The sequence below is a fragment of the Asterias amurensis genome, chromosome 8 (assembly GCF_032118995.1).
Source record: "Asterias amurensis chromosome 8, ASM3211899v1".
NCBI lineage: Eukaryota > Metazoa > Echinodermata > Asteroidea > Forcipulatida > Asteriidae > Asterias > Asterias amurensis.
This window is the reverse complement of record NC_092655.1, coordinates 19,507,164-19,522,873: the sequence shown is the minus strand read 5'-3', so window position 1 is coordinate 19,522,873 and position 15,710 is coordinate 19,507,164. Positions and strand designations below refer to the sequence as shown.

General features: G+C 38.0%; 2 protein-coding genes across 7 annotated transcripts in view; both read right to left on the bottom strand.

Moving 5' to 3' along the window:
* Window positions 1–1,256: 1,256 nt before the first annotated feature.
* Window positions 1,257–8,916, bottom strand: LOC139941028 (uncharacterized). Its single transcript, XM_071937444.1, has 5 exons — window positions 8,739–8,916; window positions 7,199–7,388; window positions 6,265–6,452; window positions 5,424–5,612; window positions 1,257–5,263 (listed from the first exon to the last, which is right to left on the bottom strand). Exons 1-5 carry the CDS (start codon window positions 8,795–8,797, stop codon window positions 2,557–2,559), a joined length of 3,333 nt encoding a protein of 1,110 aa, XP_071793545.1. The 5' UTR covers window positions 8,798–8,916; the 3' UTR covers window positions 1,257–2,556.
* A 999-nt stretch (window positions 8,917–9,915) lies between these two features.
* The window catches only part of LOC139940469 (uncharacterized), a 39,344-nt gene continuing 33,549 nt past the window's right edge, over window positions 9,916–15,710 (bottom strand). For all 6 annotated transcript variants that reach the window (XM_071936737.1, XM_071936739.1, XM_071936738.1 and 3 more), the window contains one exon: window positions 9,916–13,145. In XM_071936737.1, the coding sequence (XP_071792838.1) occupies window positions 13,077–13,145 (69 nt within the window). In that variant the 3' untranslated portion in view covers window positions 9,916–13,076. The remainder of the gene's footprint in view (window positions 13,146–15,710) is intronic.

Here is a 15,710-nt window from a genome sequence, read left to right as displayed (position 1 = left end):
AATAGTGACTGAAGCCCGGTTCAGACTCCCTGCGAATGCAATATGAAGTTTGAAGTCGCAAGTTCACAACGAATAGTTTGCTAAAGTGTAGCTGTGCTGTACATCTGCGAAGCATTCACTTGGAAAACAGCCATGTGGTGTCAAGCAAGCTTCGCATTTGCAGGAAGTTTGAATGGGGCTTTAGTTGATATTTTTCCCAGTAAGAATTTGATATAAATTAATTACATGGATTCCTTTGCACACATAAACAGGCGTAATACTCCAGTCCAAAGGGCAAAGCAGTTTTGTCAAGACGGTCGCAGTTTTCACTTAAAAAATAGAAAGAGTAAACCCCAAGAGTATACAGTAGACCTACTACACACTGTAACTGCACTCTGTGCTTAAAGGAACACGTTGCCTTGGATCGGTCGAGTTGGTCTATAAAAAGCGTTTGTAACCATTTTTTATAAAATACATACGGTTAGAAAGATGTTTTAAAAGTAGAATACAATGATCCACACAAGTTTGCCTCGAAATTGCGAGGTTTGCCTTTTGCAGTGCGAACCAACACGGTCGGCCATTTATGAGTCAAAATTTTGACTCCCATAAATGGCGCGACTGTGTCAGTCGACGAGGTAAAAGGAAAACCGTGCATTTTCGAGGCATGTTTGTGTGGATCATTGTATTCTACTTTTACAACATCTTTTTACCCATGTGCATTTCATAACAAACGGTTACACACGCTATTCAAAGACCAACTCGACCGATCCAAGGCAACGTGTTCCTTTAATATGTGCATCTCACACAGAGCATGACACCTGACTTCTAATAAAAATAAACTGTTTTTATATAGCGCTTTTCACGCCCGAGGTCACTGGGCCTTAAATCATTCCTTAAACCATCTCAGCTCCCTGGGGAGTATTCAGCCTGTGTGGCGCTACTCGGCTAAACCAATCACAAGAACCATCTCTGCCCTCACAGGTACCCAATTTACCCCTGGGTGGAGAGAAGCAATTATAGTTAAGTGACTTGCTCAGGGACACAAGTGTCACGACCGGGTTTCGAACCCACAGTATACAAACAAAGACAAGCACTAGCTAACTCGGGAAGGTAGTGCAAAGGGGAATTTTTCTAAACAAACACCGTAACCAAAACTCCAAGGCCTTGGTCAAGGCTACTGTGACACTTCTAGGAAATAATTCAGAAATAATTACAGTCCTTTGAACACCTGACAACTAAATGTAACACACTTTTCACATTTTGTTTTACTCTAACAAATTTTATTCAGAATGATTATTTTGTTGCAGTATAAATTTACCGGAGGTGAGAATCAACTTGAATTTAACACACATTGTGATTTTGATATAATTTATACAAAGTTGATTTCATGATTATTTGTACTAAAAACCATAATTTAATATTGCTGATTGAGAATCCCTTTAAAAATACAATACCATATGTTTTATTTGATTGATTGGCTTTTTTGAAAGAAGGTAGTTTTGCAATAAGTTTCTTTTTGTTCAAAACTTTAAGAAACTCTTTGATGCAAATTTCGATATGTCATCTTATTAATATTCACGAGGAATTCTCATTTATAGGATCAGTTCCTTCTGTTTATGAAGAACTGCTGTGCAATTTGTTATTTGACATAATTTATTAATTTTTTATTTTTTTTTACTTTTTTTTTTTTTTTTTTTTTTAAGATTTTTATTTGTAATACAAAGACAATTTTTAGGCTTGATTTTTTTAGATGCAGTAATCACTTCAGAGCCATTTCTTATTCAAATCTTTTTGAAAACCTAAACATCAAGCTTTAAAAAAAAAGAACAAAATTAAAATACTGTGCATCATAATCTCACATTGCTAAGGGAGGATTTTGTCTTGAGGTTCAAAAAGTTATCTTTGTGATTATCAAAATGTAGTAATCTTCCTCCAAAGACTTCTGCCAAGACAACTTTCTGGTCAACAAGACATCATGTCATGTAGTTTCTTCCTAACCTTTGTTTTGAATGTTTATACAGGAGTGCAATTACAAAATGCTGTAGATTGAACAAACAAAACATTCTCAACAATTCTTTTTGCAAGGTGACTTGATCTGAGGGAGACGTTAACTTGGTAAAAATGTTGTTTTTTTGCTTCAAAGAAAGTTGGAAATATTTTTCCAATTAATTGTCACTACCTGTGATCAACATGACAACCTCATCCAAAATGTCTGTGATTTTTTAAGATGTTTTATCAAAGATTATGAGATTTCACATGATCTGAGAGAGATGTTAACTTGGTAAAATGCTGTTTTCTTGTGTTAAAGAAAGTTGGACAGATTTTTCCAATTAATTGTCACTACCTGTGATCAATTTCAAAAGCCGCTTAAGCAGAAAACATTGCTTGAAAATTGTCTGCTTAGCAAAAAAAAAAGCGCTGGATACCATCGGTAACAGATTGTTAATGTGTCATGGTAATTTGGCTGGAAGCATGATTTTGCTGTGCTAAGCAACTCTTCGTATTTAAGCAGCTCTATGAAATTAGGCCCTGCTGGTACAGTAGTAGATTATGATGCACAGTGCTTGAGAAAACTATTTAAATGATGACACTGTATGGCTTGGCTTTCTCATCCTGGAGGATTGCGTGCCATCTAACGAGTGTTAGAATCACAGCCTTGATCAAATCCAAGATGAAAACCTGGATGAGAACAGCGATGATAGAGACGGCAACCCACTCCCAGAAGACTCCCGCACACATACCGTCCACTGAGAACACCGACCACACTGTGAGTGCCATGCAAGACAAAACAACTAAGATGTGACAAATCAGGAAGCCGATGGGTTGGTAGTATTCGGCATAGCTCTTGATTTCAACGGTTGGATTGGCTGCATGTGTGGCTTTGAAATACGCAAATCGTGGGCGAGCGATTTCATTGTAACTATGGCGATCTGAAGGCATGCTCTTGTCTGAATTTGTGGCTTCAATTGAACGCAAGGAGCTTGAGCTTAGGCCACTGTCACCGCTGCTTGTTGGAGTGCTGTCAGGAGAGAAGTCATTGTCAGTGATGGTGGTTGACGACGACGCTGTGTACTGCGGTTCCATCTCAATGACTGTCCACTCACTGCTGTAGTTGTTGTTCTTGTTATTGCCGTTCAAGCGAGCAGCGCATTCCAGTTGGATCACATCTTGAGCTGATGAGATGCTATCCCAGCTGTTTGAAGATGCCACACCTTTGACTGATGGCAAGTACTCAATGAGGCGGCTTGAGGATTTGAAGATAGATCCTTGGAGATGATCAACAGTGAGGTTCATGATGGTGTCATCTTTTTGATCTGTGATCCTCTCTTCCTCCTCCTTTGGCATAGATTTAAAACAGGCGTTCTCATCTAAGATCTCGACACAGCTGTCATTTTCAGTGATCTCCAGCTTGTAATCATCTCCTACTTTGACCTTCGATTTAAACAGAAGTCCCCCGAGCCATTTCCTGATGCTGAAGAGAAATAACTTGCCACTTCCACTTGTCTGTACAGTCACACTTGGCATTTCAACCGCCATAGCCATGTCGATAATGTAGTCAACCGGCTTGTTATCAACTGGATCCCAGCGAACAAGTTTGGCTTTCTTCGATGTGCGCTTACTAGATTTAGCATTTGCTGGTTTCTTGGTCTTGGTCTTCTGGTTGATGAGCTTCGATTCACAGTTCTTATCTGGATCTGACTTGAGGAATACTACCTTTCCTTTTCCCATATCAGTGAACTTGTTGATGTAGCTCTTGGTGCGGATAACTTTCGCAGAGCTGATGTTGGAATCCTTGAGGGCAGAAGAGTACACTGCGAACTTTTCCCGAATGTACGCTTCATCCTCTACGGTCTTACACCGTCTAAATGACAGGTTTCCATCACCAGCCTCCAGTTTCCTGTTGGTCATCTGTCGATTAAGGACCAAGTCAGATGTTGACGTGGCTGTGTCAACAGAATCAGGTTGCCCATGTACTGTCGATTTGCGATGTGAAGTTTCACATTCTGTTGTCACATTTAGTTTGCCTATATCAGATATGCTCGTCTGTTTATACGGCATTGCTGGTTCCTGATAGAAAGGTCTGTGTGAAATACTGAAATTATCACCAGGCACGGATTCACTTGATCTCTCAGATGTTACGGAGGTTAAACTGGACATTGAACTCGAACGACTCACAATCAAACTCCCATCTGTATGAAAATCAGTCATATCCGAGTCACAACTGGAGCTGGTGTATGCCCGATTTGAAAGAAACTGTACTCCGTACAGATCATTGTAGCTGACTGGTGCATACCCAGATGAAGTAGATGCTCCCGGGCTGTAGAATGCGCTTCCTGTTGTCCGCTTGCAAACAATACACTTATGACAAGTGAACTTGTGAGGACATTCGAGCATGTTTTCAGGACAGATGGACTGATCGTCTCCACAGATGTCATCATAGATAAGCCTGTCGGTAGTCTTGAGGTCAGGTTTAAGATTCACATCAGCCTTGGCAAGTGACTTGTTCTCACGCATCACAGCCTGCTCATCGGAGGCAGTCAAGGCTTCTCCACAAGAGATGGTAATATATTTGTCACGCCCAGCCTCACTGAGTGCCCCACCTTTCTTGCTGATCGTCTTACTGGATGATACATCATTGTTGATGTTTCGGTCAGTTCCAGTCATCCGTTGCTGCATTTCAGGAGCGCTGACCGACTTACGAAGAAGGCCTTCTTCCACTTCTTCACAGTCACCTCCGTAGAAGTTTCCAGCTGTCGATTGAACCTGATGTGGTTCTGCACCAGTGGAGTTTTGATTTCCATCCTCAGTTTGAGGAACGCATGCCATAGGCATCAACCACATTGTCGGTGCACACCGGAACACCACTTCAATTACACCGACTATAACAAACACCACTGTACCAACTATAGCTGCCCGGATCACAACCGCCATGGTGATGGTGACGTCTGTAAAACTGACGATAATGATCTCATCAAGTGACGGATCCAGGTAAAACTCAGACATAACCTGTGTGGCAAACAAGGTGTATGAAATGTATGCAAAAAAACAGGTTATGTGTCGAACACCGGTGAAGTTCCCCTCGCGCCACGGAATGAAGGTCGATGTCAACAGAAGAGCATTCTTGATGAAGTAAGCGAAGTGGTTGACACTGGGTGCTGGCTTGGCAGTGAAGGGAAGCAGCGTAAAGAGTGTTGTGATGCCTTGCTCCGGGTTGCTTGTGCACTCTTTAGAGATGAACTTGTTCTGCGTCTTGGTGTCCAGTACATGGATGGTCTTGATCTTACTGGAAGAGAATATGAAAAAAAAACTTGATAAGTGATGACAAATAAGCGAGATTTGAATCAACTGTGCCCAAGAGTTAAAAATATAAAAATTAGACAAAAGGAAGAGAATTTTAATCAACTAAGTTTATTAGGACAAGAAAGTATGACAGTTGGACTCACATATCATATTCCCCTTTGAAGAGTCCACAGAGGCAGCTCCAGATATTGGAAGAGGGAATCTGCCTGGAGTTGAGTCTTCTGCTCATTGAAGGATACTTCATCTCCACGGCAATGAGCTTACCGATGGAGTGAGTTGTTGTTATCATCTTCTGCTCTGACTTCTTACCGAGAGTCAGATCAAAAGGAGTCCTGAACGGAAAAGGATCAAATATACTTAATTATTCTTTTGTTTTCCTCTGAGCGCTTAGAGACTTTCTTTTGGAGGTGTTAGACACTATAGAAATACGGTGTTATTATTATTATATTAGTATAAAAACAGTTAGATGTACACGTGAGTAATCATCAATGTTCCAGAAATAAATTAATGAAACTTTTTTATCTCTGAAGTTTGAATGAAATATTGAGGACAATGACTAAAAATATTTCAGAATTAATTAAACACAATTCCAAACTCCTGAACATTTCAAAATACTACAAAACATAAATGAATTTAAGAAGTAACCTTGCATCCAGTTTTACAAAGACAGAAAATAAAATGAGTATGGAGGCATCTTCTAGAAGCCGGACTATATAGAATAAAAGTAGAACAAGAACAGACCAGAGAGACAGAACATTCTGAAGACACAGAAATGAGAAAAACCCTGAAAAATTTCCTCTCTAAAAGGCTCCAAGCTATATTTGGCAATCTGAACCTGAGTTTTGACTTCCATAAAATTTACTTTTGAATTTTAAGACCCCAAAAGGCTTCAATCAAAGTTTTCAATTAATAAAAATAATTATAATAACATGCATTTATATAGCGCTTAATACCGGGTTTCTAAGTTTTGAGTTGTCAACTTACCAGTTGCTGAAGCCAAAAGTTCCCCGGAGTCTCACAAGACGTTGGTTTGTGCTTGCACCAGAGGAGGAGCTGTGCTTTGCACACCAAGGGGTACGGCCAGCATACGCTACGTCAATGACGTAGGTTCGTTCCTTTCTTGATCTATTCCTTCCGATGGTAGGGGGAGGAGGAGGCCAGGAATGGTTGCTCTGAAATGATGGATGGAAGAGAGAGGGTTATGTTTGAGAAAGATGGACAGGGGAGACTAAAAGATGTCTTGGGGATGTTATTGGCTGGAATTGATGGGGTGATATGGAGATATTTAGGGGGGTTGAAAGATTCCAAGAAGAATGAGACTCTGATCAGTTTAGAGCAGAGAGCTGCCAGCATTTACATCTTACAATCAGAGAGATATATTGCACAGCAATCAGGGGAATATTAAGAATTACATTCAACAAAATAGGAAAAAAGTGTCCATATCAGGGAGGTAACAGGAAATTGGTGCATTTTCAGGAAATGCTTTGCAGAATCAAGGAGAGTTGGCAGCTCTGTTAGAGGAAAACAACCTTTGCAGTAAGAAAACTCATGAAGCAAACACACACTTTATACAAACATTATATGATCTTTAAAAAAAATGAAGTAAATTTGTATTTGGTATAAGGGCTGGCCTACATGGTGTTAGCTATTACAGACTTTCAGGCTATTCAATTACAATAATGTCTGGGGGGTTTTTTTGGTTTTCTTTTCAAAGGATGAACATCAAGCCTCTTTATAGTAACTCTTAATTGTAATTATTTATTGTGGGTATAAACTTTAGTTCGCTTGTTGATAATGAGCACAAACAAGGTACGAACTAACAACTGTTCATCTAGGGCAATTATCAATTTGAAAATATCACTTGTAAACCAGATTATTTTGATTTTTTATTTCAATTCAGAGAAAACAAAAAGCTAACCTTCTTAACCTGTCGGAGATCTTGCAGAAAGGCCAAGAGCATGAGCAGTCCGAAGCCAGCGGCAATCGGAACTGCAGTAATGAAGACGATGTCCAGCCAGTCAATAGTTGAGAGGCAGTCTTCATCAACCGGGGCAGTAGTGGTACTAGTGCCCTGGGAAGGACCCTGGATGGTACTCAGGGTCGGGGAACTGTGGACAACAAATATATTTAATTGCAATAACTTTAATACACAGAGGATGCAACAAAACAATTTGTGCTATGTTGTTTTATAGATAGATAGATAAAATGGTTTATTATAAAACTGTCCTCGCAGCACAAAGGCTGAATAACAACAATATTTTACATTAATTTAAAAATTGAAATTAAATAGGAGGCACAATGGTAATAAAAAAATAGGTGGAATAGTTGAGCCACTCCCCTAAATTTAAAAACATTGCACATTGAAATAAAATTAATTTAACTCAAATATGGTGTGACAATAAAACAAAAACAGCAGACAAGAACTGAAAATGTTACAATCAAGAAAAACGAGCGAAAGACCAATAAAAATCTGAGCAACAATTAGATAAAAGCAGACCATTGAGTGTATTTGTATTTACAACATTTAAAATTGAGCAACATGGCTAGAGGTGGTAAAAATATAGAAAGTATTCTGCTCTGCTGTCGACATACAAATCATCTGTCCTTACTCTATGTACGAATGCAGTAACAAAGCCATTATACTGTTGATATTTATATCACACAGGCTGTATCATGGGAATAGCCCTTGTCTTAATTCATTTCATTAGTCATTTATTAGGCCAATGTGCTAGAGTATCACTTCACTGAGGCAATGGAGGCATTGCCTCTAGTCATTGCCTTGTTGCCCATCGGAATGTTCCATTACACATTATTTTTTCCTTTATGAGTATGAGGTGCTATTTTACTTTCAAATTCAAACATATTGTATTTTCTCTTTATTTATATAGACCGATGAGATTGATAAAAAGTAAAATCAATTGCATGGAAATGAATTGAACTTTCACATTTTGGTTTTAAGTTTGTAACTTTATGTTAAATTGTTAAAGGTTTAACACATTTAATCCTGGTTTGGTTAACTTAGGCCTAACAAAAGTCCCCTATACTAAAAAAAATACATAGGCCTAGGCCTTACTATGTGTAAAAAAAGAAAAAAGTTCCAAGACATACTTTTAGGAACTTTGTGATACACGCTATGCTAGGTAGTAGACCCTTTTGTTAACTTTCTTTTTTATTTAAAATTAATGTTGGACATAACTTCAGAAATGGAAATAAAATCTTTTGGACACAGACAGAGTCAAAGAGACAAACATTATAGTTTGGGAGGAAAGTAAAGTCAAGTGTAATCTGCCTGGAGTTGGGAAGTCTGAATATTTTTAAACATGACATAGTCAGTAGGCTTTTTCAAATAACAATCATCATGAAGGAAGTTAATTTAAAACAAACAAATGTTTGTATCTTTATGAAAATATTTAGCTAGGGGGAAATTTTCACCATTCATACAAACAAAAATAACTTACCAAACAGTCGCAGTGACTGCAGTCCCGAAAAGTATCGCAATACTCAGGAAAAGTCGCATTCGTATCGAAGTAAATTCACACACGAACAAAAAAGGCGTCCACACCGAAAATTCAGAATAAACGCAACTGGCGTTTCTAGGGTCGACTTCCGCTTTTATACAACACCGCCGGCCGGCCGGCCGGCCGGAGAAATGCGTAGCAACGAGTGACGTGACAATCGTTTTTATCTCCTGCAAAAAACTCTTTCAAGCAAGTTTTTACGGTAATACATTTACACAACTTTGTTTGGGTATTTACCTCGTCATATATGGATTTATATTTTCAAACTTTGGCTTACCGAATATTACCATTGCCGATATTTTCCATCTTGCATTGTCTTTGGCGAATGAAAATTATTGAGAAAAATAGTTGTTCAGCCAACTTCCAAAAAGTATAACTTTTCGCAAGGAATCCTGGGAGACTTTAACATGCTGCGCAAAAGAGGGCGCACTTTAGGTAAACAAACAAACTTTCGTAGGCGTCGCGCGATATTCAAGCGACCGCAGTCAACATTACATGTCACTGACAATGTCTGAGAATTAAATAGGGCTTTCCCCACAGATATAAGGGTTCTTTATGTCTGTGGTTTTCCCCAAGCCATTTCCAGTCATAAAACCATCAATTCAGACTTACGGCTTTCCTAATTCGTTTTATCGTTTTGTTTTAACGCCCGAAATAATTACAAAAGCAGCGCCGAAACTTGGACTAACATTTTAGGGGGTGTGGGGAACATTTCCTCCATCGGGGGAACATGGGGTGCACAATTAGTACTTCTATAGGGTAGCTGACTTCTGGTTTAAAACTGCAATTGCATTTCATCTTAAACACAAGCTTCTATTCAGCAAAACAAACACATTGTTTGCGTGTAATGGAAAACAGTTTTTTAAGTTACAAGATAGTAGCATTTCACTCCGGTCCGGTAATCCATATTTCAAATGGCATTCATTGAGGCCAAGGAGGGAATGGGGACATCAATTTATACCCCTGGAGCAAGTAACAAATAAATCTTGAATGAGCAAATTACAAGCAAAATGACAAATTTATCAATATCACACAAACTTGTAATTGTAGAGACTTCTAGCACATGACAGCATTATTTTATTTTTTTAAGGACAAAATTAAACTATTGAGGCAGTACTTTTCAATTTTAACACACATCAGTGGAAGTTTTATTGACATTACTGATAATGTATAAATCAATTGTTTACATCAATAACTGCTTTATAACACACAAAATGAGATGCAACATTAGAAACAACCCTTTGTCAATAATATTTACATTACAATCTGATGACACTGTTTGACCTTTCAAGTTCAAAGGTCAGATTCAAAAGTTGTCCATTGATCTTTGATGTCATATTGAAACGTTATTAAAATAAAGTACAAAAACTGTGGGAGTTTTTTTCATTATAAATATTGATTCTTCTTTAAGCTATTCAAATGATAAACCAAAAATTGTAGCATAGTTAAACTTATAAACGATAAACAGTTCCCTTCATTGGTTTCCCGCTCTCATTTATTTTTTTCACAGTACTTAAATGATCTTGGAATTCACCCCAACCCATCTGGAGTCAAAAAGAATTCCACATTGATGACCTCAACTCAAAACCTCAACCTCCAAAACCAGCAAAACAAATGCGCGACTCGCTATAAAAAAAAAAGTCAAAGGAAAATTTCAAGATACTCCACGACTATGCCAACAGAACCTCCTTGACATTTCCTTTGAGTTGCAGAAACTTTCTTCATTGTGTTCTCTAAGATTGTAAACTTCTTTTGGAAACACGTCGTACAAAAAGGGTTCATCAGATAAAACAAAAAAGCCTTCCAAACCGCATATTCCCCCAAAAGCCAAATTATTTAACTTCAATAAATAATCATTATTAAATAATCGGCAAGTTTTACTCAAAATTGGCTTTAAATACAGAGGTTATCCCAATATTTACCTGGAAGAAACCTGATTTTGCGTGCATAAAACAACCAAAACAACTCCCACAATTATCCAATCAAAATTACATTTAGACTATAATTATTACAGTATGTTTCTATGTACATAAATCTTTAGATTGTGCCTTACAGATATATATAATATGTACAGCTAGGGACTATTTCTACACACGTTTGCTAGCCTTATCAAAATACACGTATGAGGTGTCTAACACGTTAAAGTGGCAACACAAAATATTCTTGGCGGATAAGATTTCTATTAGCTTTCTGATGAGCATAAATCATATAAATTCATTCCACAAGTTACCATTGTTTCATTTTCACAAATTGTCCTGAACCAAATTGGATATCATTCCTTCACACACGAACGACCATAATTGCAGGTTGTTAACAGTTATGAAAGAAGGGCAATTCATGGTCGCCATTTGACAAAAGTTTAACAAACTTTCTGGAGGTTGACTAGTATTTGTTTTTAATTTGCCGTCACCCAAAACAGGTTGTGTGTAAGAGTGATGCGAGTGTGACAATGCCATCTATTGGTGATATATTGAAAATAAGAAACACACTACACAATAAGACGGGTAATAACAAGGCAAACCAGTAATGATCATAGATTTTTTTCCACCATACCAACGACTCAGCAAGGAATCCTAGGAAACTTCTGAGATGTCAATTAGCAGCTTTTGAGGTTTCTTTTCTTCCAGTGACTGGCCTTACCTAACAATCCAGCTTTTGTTTCAACCACAGCTCGATTGTGACTTCCAAATAACATCAACATTGCCATCACATCCTGCACCACTAGCCACAGCAAAAGTCACTCACAATCCCAGGCCTCGAAACTAATACATGGCATGGCACCTACGAAAATTGTCGTGGTGCCATTATGTTTTTGCTGTGGTGCCCTTTGCAAGGTTCCAATAGAAATTTACACTTACCTCATAGAAGTGGCCCTTACAAGAGAAATTGATGTACCCCTTCAAAAGAGAAGTTTAAGGCTTGCAATCATGACACACATACTCAGAACTGCATTACCTATAAACATTTATCATGTTCAAATCAATGTAACCAAACTGAGGCTGGAAGGAGAATTGGTCTGGTTCCTTTCTGCACAGTGAATAACAACATCCATTTTTGTTGTTATATACAGGGAACATTACCAAGATGGTGGCAGCGTGATAAAGGTCTATTGCTTAAATCAATGAAATCATCTTCACAATAATCTCATGGTTGTGCCCCTTTTTGAGTCCTTATCCCCATGTGCTTTTTTTAACAGTGTAGTGTAGTTTACTTGACACATGGACACACACTAGTTTTACATACAATTGACTCCCATAATGGTGAGCCTGGTAGACGGTAGCCATGTACGACCCTGGTGCAAGGGGTCAATCGAAAACACTGAAAGACTACCACTGTAAAACATTCAGACATCCACTTGAACGAACAAATATTCAGTCAATTTACCCGAAAACAAAAAATTGTCTACTATGTGCTGCTGTACAAAACACACATACTGGTCTGAACTACTACTAGGAACCCTGTATTTGTTATCGCTACATAGCATCCATGGAACTGAGTACTCCTGAGCAGAATTTCATAAAGCCTGTGGGCACAAAAGTTGCTAAAAACTTTTGCTTAGCAAAAAAAGGTTACCAGCCAGAATACCATAAAGTAACCATTGCTATGACGTGTACCCCGGTTGTTTCTTGCTTAGCCAAGGTATACGTATTTGCTAAGCAGAATTTCTGATTAACAGCTTAATGAAAATAATTGGGCCCTGCCCATTGCCCAAACATCAAGAAAGCACTCATCAGGGTTCAAAGAGCAACAAATCTTTAGTTTTGGTAAACCCTGCAGCGAGGGACATGTTTGGTTGCAATGCTCCTGTGGTACATCGTCATCACATGCTAAGAAGCCTGTTTCAATGATTCTTTTGAAAATAGTGTGTTATTAACATGTCCAGGTATTTGCCTGGGTAAATATGAGCTTATTTGTTCGCTAAATTAAGTTTTATAATTTGGTTTCATCTACTACTGATAATATTGGCATACTGATTTTGGTACACAAAGGATGCTGGCAGAGTTTTTTCCTGCCCCTCCCTAACCAAATCCCTGACACCCCCACTAAGACAAGTGGGATGGTCCAGATTAGGATATCATGGCCTATAAGCTGACCAGTGTGTTTGATGTAGTTAAGACAATGGAATTATTCAAACATGTCAGCATGTGCTCTCAATGACCCTCACTGAAGGGTTTTAAAGTTTTACTGAGTAGGTCCAAAACATGGCACAGATTTTTTTTCTCCGCAGCATTACTTCCTCCGTGTGACACTGTCTGAAGGGGGCGACTAGAAAACGATTTATTTATTCTCAGCGATCTTAACGATGAGCTCGTCACAGATGTTTGTCAGCTCAGCATTCTCTTTTGTCTGGTAAAAACAAAAAAAACAAACAAATTAATTAGCTTAAAAATAAACTTTTTGATGGGAAGTTTGACTGCCCTAGAAATACCACAAGACAAGTTTGTTTTAGAATACATATCCTAGGCAATAAAACTACTGCAATTATACGCTTGTTATAAAATAATAAAAAAAATCCACAGGACTCGGGAAAGTACTGAGTTTACAGTGCTAACACACTTAGGTGTATATGGGTAAAAAAAAAAAATTTATTCTTTATCCCCCAATGCAAATTTAACATCTATTATGCTTCAAATACAATTCTAATAACTACTTTTCTATGCAAGGGATTCTTTGTCAAAGCGCCTTTGAATATACTTATGGATACTGGCACTATATGAATTATTTTGATTAAAGATGCTATGTCAGATTTTTGGTCGATTTGACCCAAAAATGTTGATTTAAAATTCAATAGGTATTTAGATGGGGGGTCGAGAAAGTTACAAGCTTTCATTTGAGCCATTGCTCGAAAAACTCCGTCAATTATTAGTAGCAGTGAAATAAAGTGCTCAAAATTAGTTTTTGTCGGGATCCCGACAATATATCACGTGACCAATTCTTATGTGTTTTATAAGAAATGTTTTAAATTTTTGTCATGGTTCCTTACCATTAAAAGTAAAAGTTAAACTTTTTTTCGTTAGAGCAGGTGACACTCTTTGAAATACCATTCACTCAAAAAAAATTTTTTTTAAAAATGTTTCTGACCAAAAATCCGACATAGCATCTTTAATTGACTACTTTTAGAATGAACATACAGGCCAAGTAACTAAACATAGAAGCAAACTAAACTAAAAGCTACAGGTTAAACAAAAACAAGAAGAAAACTAAATATCTAACTAGCCAAAATAAAGCACTGAAAAAGATGAGTTATTAAATACAAGTATTATTTGCAAAACAGAATAACTAGTTTGAGAGTATAGTTTCTGAAATGCACATTTGAAATTTGCACAATATAAATAAATAAATGTATTCAGGAATGATACTTTGTCTCCCTTGAAAAAAGTAGGAATTACAAGGACTGGGGTACATGCACACATTGTACACATAGTGAAGGCTTTAATCCACATGTTAATAATGGGTGCGTTCGTTTAGCTTCCCTGGGTCGACCCAGCGGTGCTCACTCGGGTGAGCCGCTGACAAGAGCTAATCAAACGATCACACTCGCCCTCTCGTGGTGACGGCATGCACCTCAGGTCACCCCCAAGTGACCCACTTCACAAGCAGGGCACTGGGGGCTTACCCGGGTGAGCCCCGTCGAAGCTAGCTATTCGAACGTATCGGGGCAGACAGGGGTCGACCCAGGAAAGCTAAACGAACGCACCCAATAGTAGTAACAAAAGCTTTATTCAATGATGGTAACCTTGACACCTAAAAAGATGATTTTCAATGGGTCATCCTTAAATAGTACAATCGATATATACATTCAAAAGAAGTACAAAATAAGATATAACATTACAAGAAGGAAATAAAAAAGGTTGGATAAAATTGCAAAGAACCAACTTTAAAAAGGCAAGCAATGGTAGTACATGTAACACCACACAAAAACAAAATAAAAACATAGTTAAACCATGAAAGCAGCACAATCATAGTGCAACGACATGACAAATTTGAATAACAGGGTAAATATTTAACAGCACACACTAAAAAAAACCAGACCAGCCAGAACAACCCTTATCAGTCCAGTCCACACTTTGACCAAAATCGGTCAGAGGTGGTCCAAAATGACACACCAACGCAGCCCTGACCAGTCTAGCTCAGGGGCAAATTTCACAGAGCTGCTAAAGCAAAAAATTTGCTTAAGCACGAAAATAGCTTGCTTATTTTACAAATGTTACTGGCCAAAATGTTATGCCATATACATTGCTTGTGACTGGTCTTTAGCTGTTGTTTACCTAGCATAACAATTGAGTGGAGTCTTGGCTGGTAATCTGATTTTACTAAGCAAGGATTTTTTTGCTTTAGCAAAATTTTGTGCTTAAGCAGCTCCATGAAATTGGGCCCTGGTAACTCTAATCATCAATTCAGGGTCCAATTTCATGGCTCTGCTTACCGCCAAATTCTGCAATAATGATCACCATTCTCGCTTGCATGGCAAGCGCCAAATTTCTGCGCTATCTGTGTAAGCATAGAATGCCTAGTTGCATGGAGTAAGCATGTGAACAAGCCAAAATTCCCTGATATACGCTTGAAATAAGTGCAGAATTCCCTGCTTCCACAAGCAACGATTCTTTGTTTACAGTAAACAGAGTCATGAAATTTGGCCAAGAGCACACCACAAATTCATTTATAATGGTTTATGACAGCTTTCAATTCAATTCACTTCAATGCAAGTCAACATTTTATTTCATACTACTCTTCTCAAGATAATGTATACAAACTATTACATAGAAGAGCAAAATAATAAGCACAGAGGATGGAGGGAAAAAATTAATCTATGCAAACCAAAATAAACAGAGTATTAAGCCAAGGCTTGTAGAAGACAGCCTAGACAGACGAACTACAACCAGGTAACGAGAAAACATGACCCCCCAAAAC

Excerpts from the sequence above, each read along its gene's own strand:
- LOC139941028 (XM_071937444.1), bottom strand. The coding sequence starts at position 8,797 with ATGCGACTTTTCCTGAGTATTGCGATACTTTTCGGGACTGCAGTCACT. Across the intron at positions 7,389-8,738 it reads GCAGTCACTGCGACTGTTTG|TTCCCCGACCCTGAGTACCA; the intron begins GTAAGTTATTTT and ends TGTTGTCCACAG. Across the intron at positions 6,453-7,198 it reads ATCTCCGACAGGTTAAGAAG|AGCAACCATTCCTGGCCTCC; the intron begins GTTAGCTTTTTG and ends CCATCATTTCAG.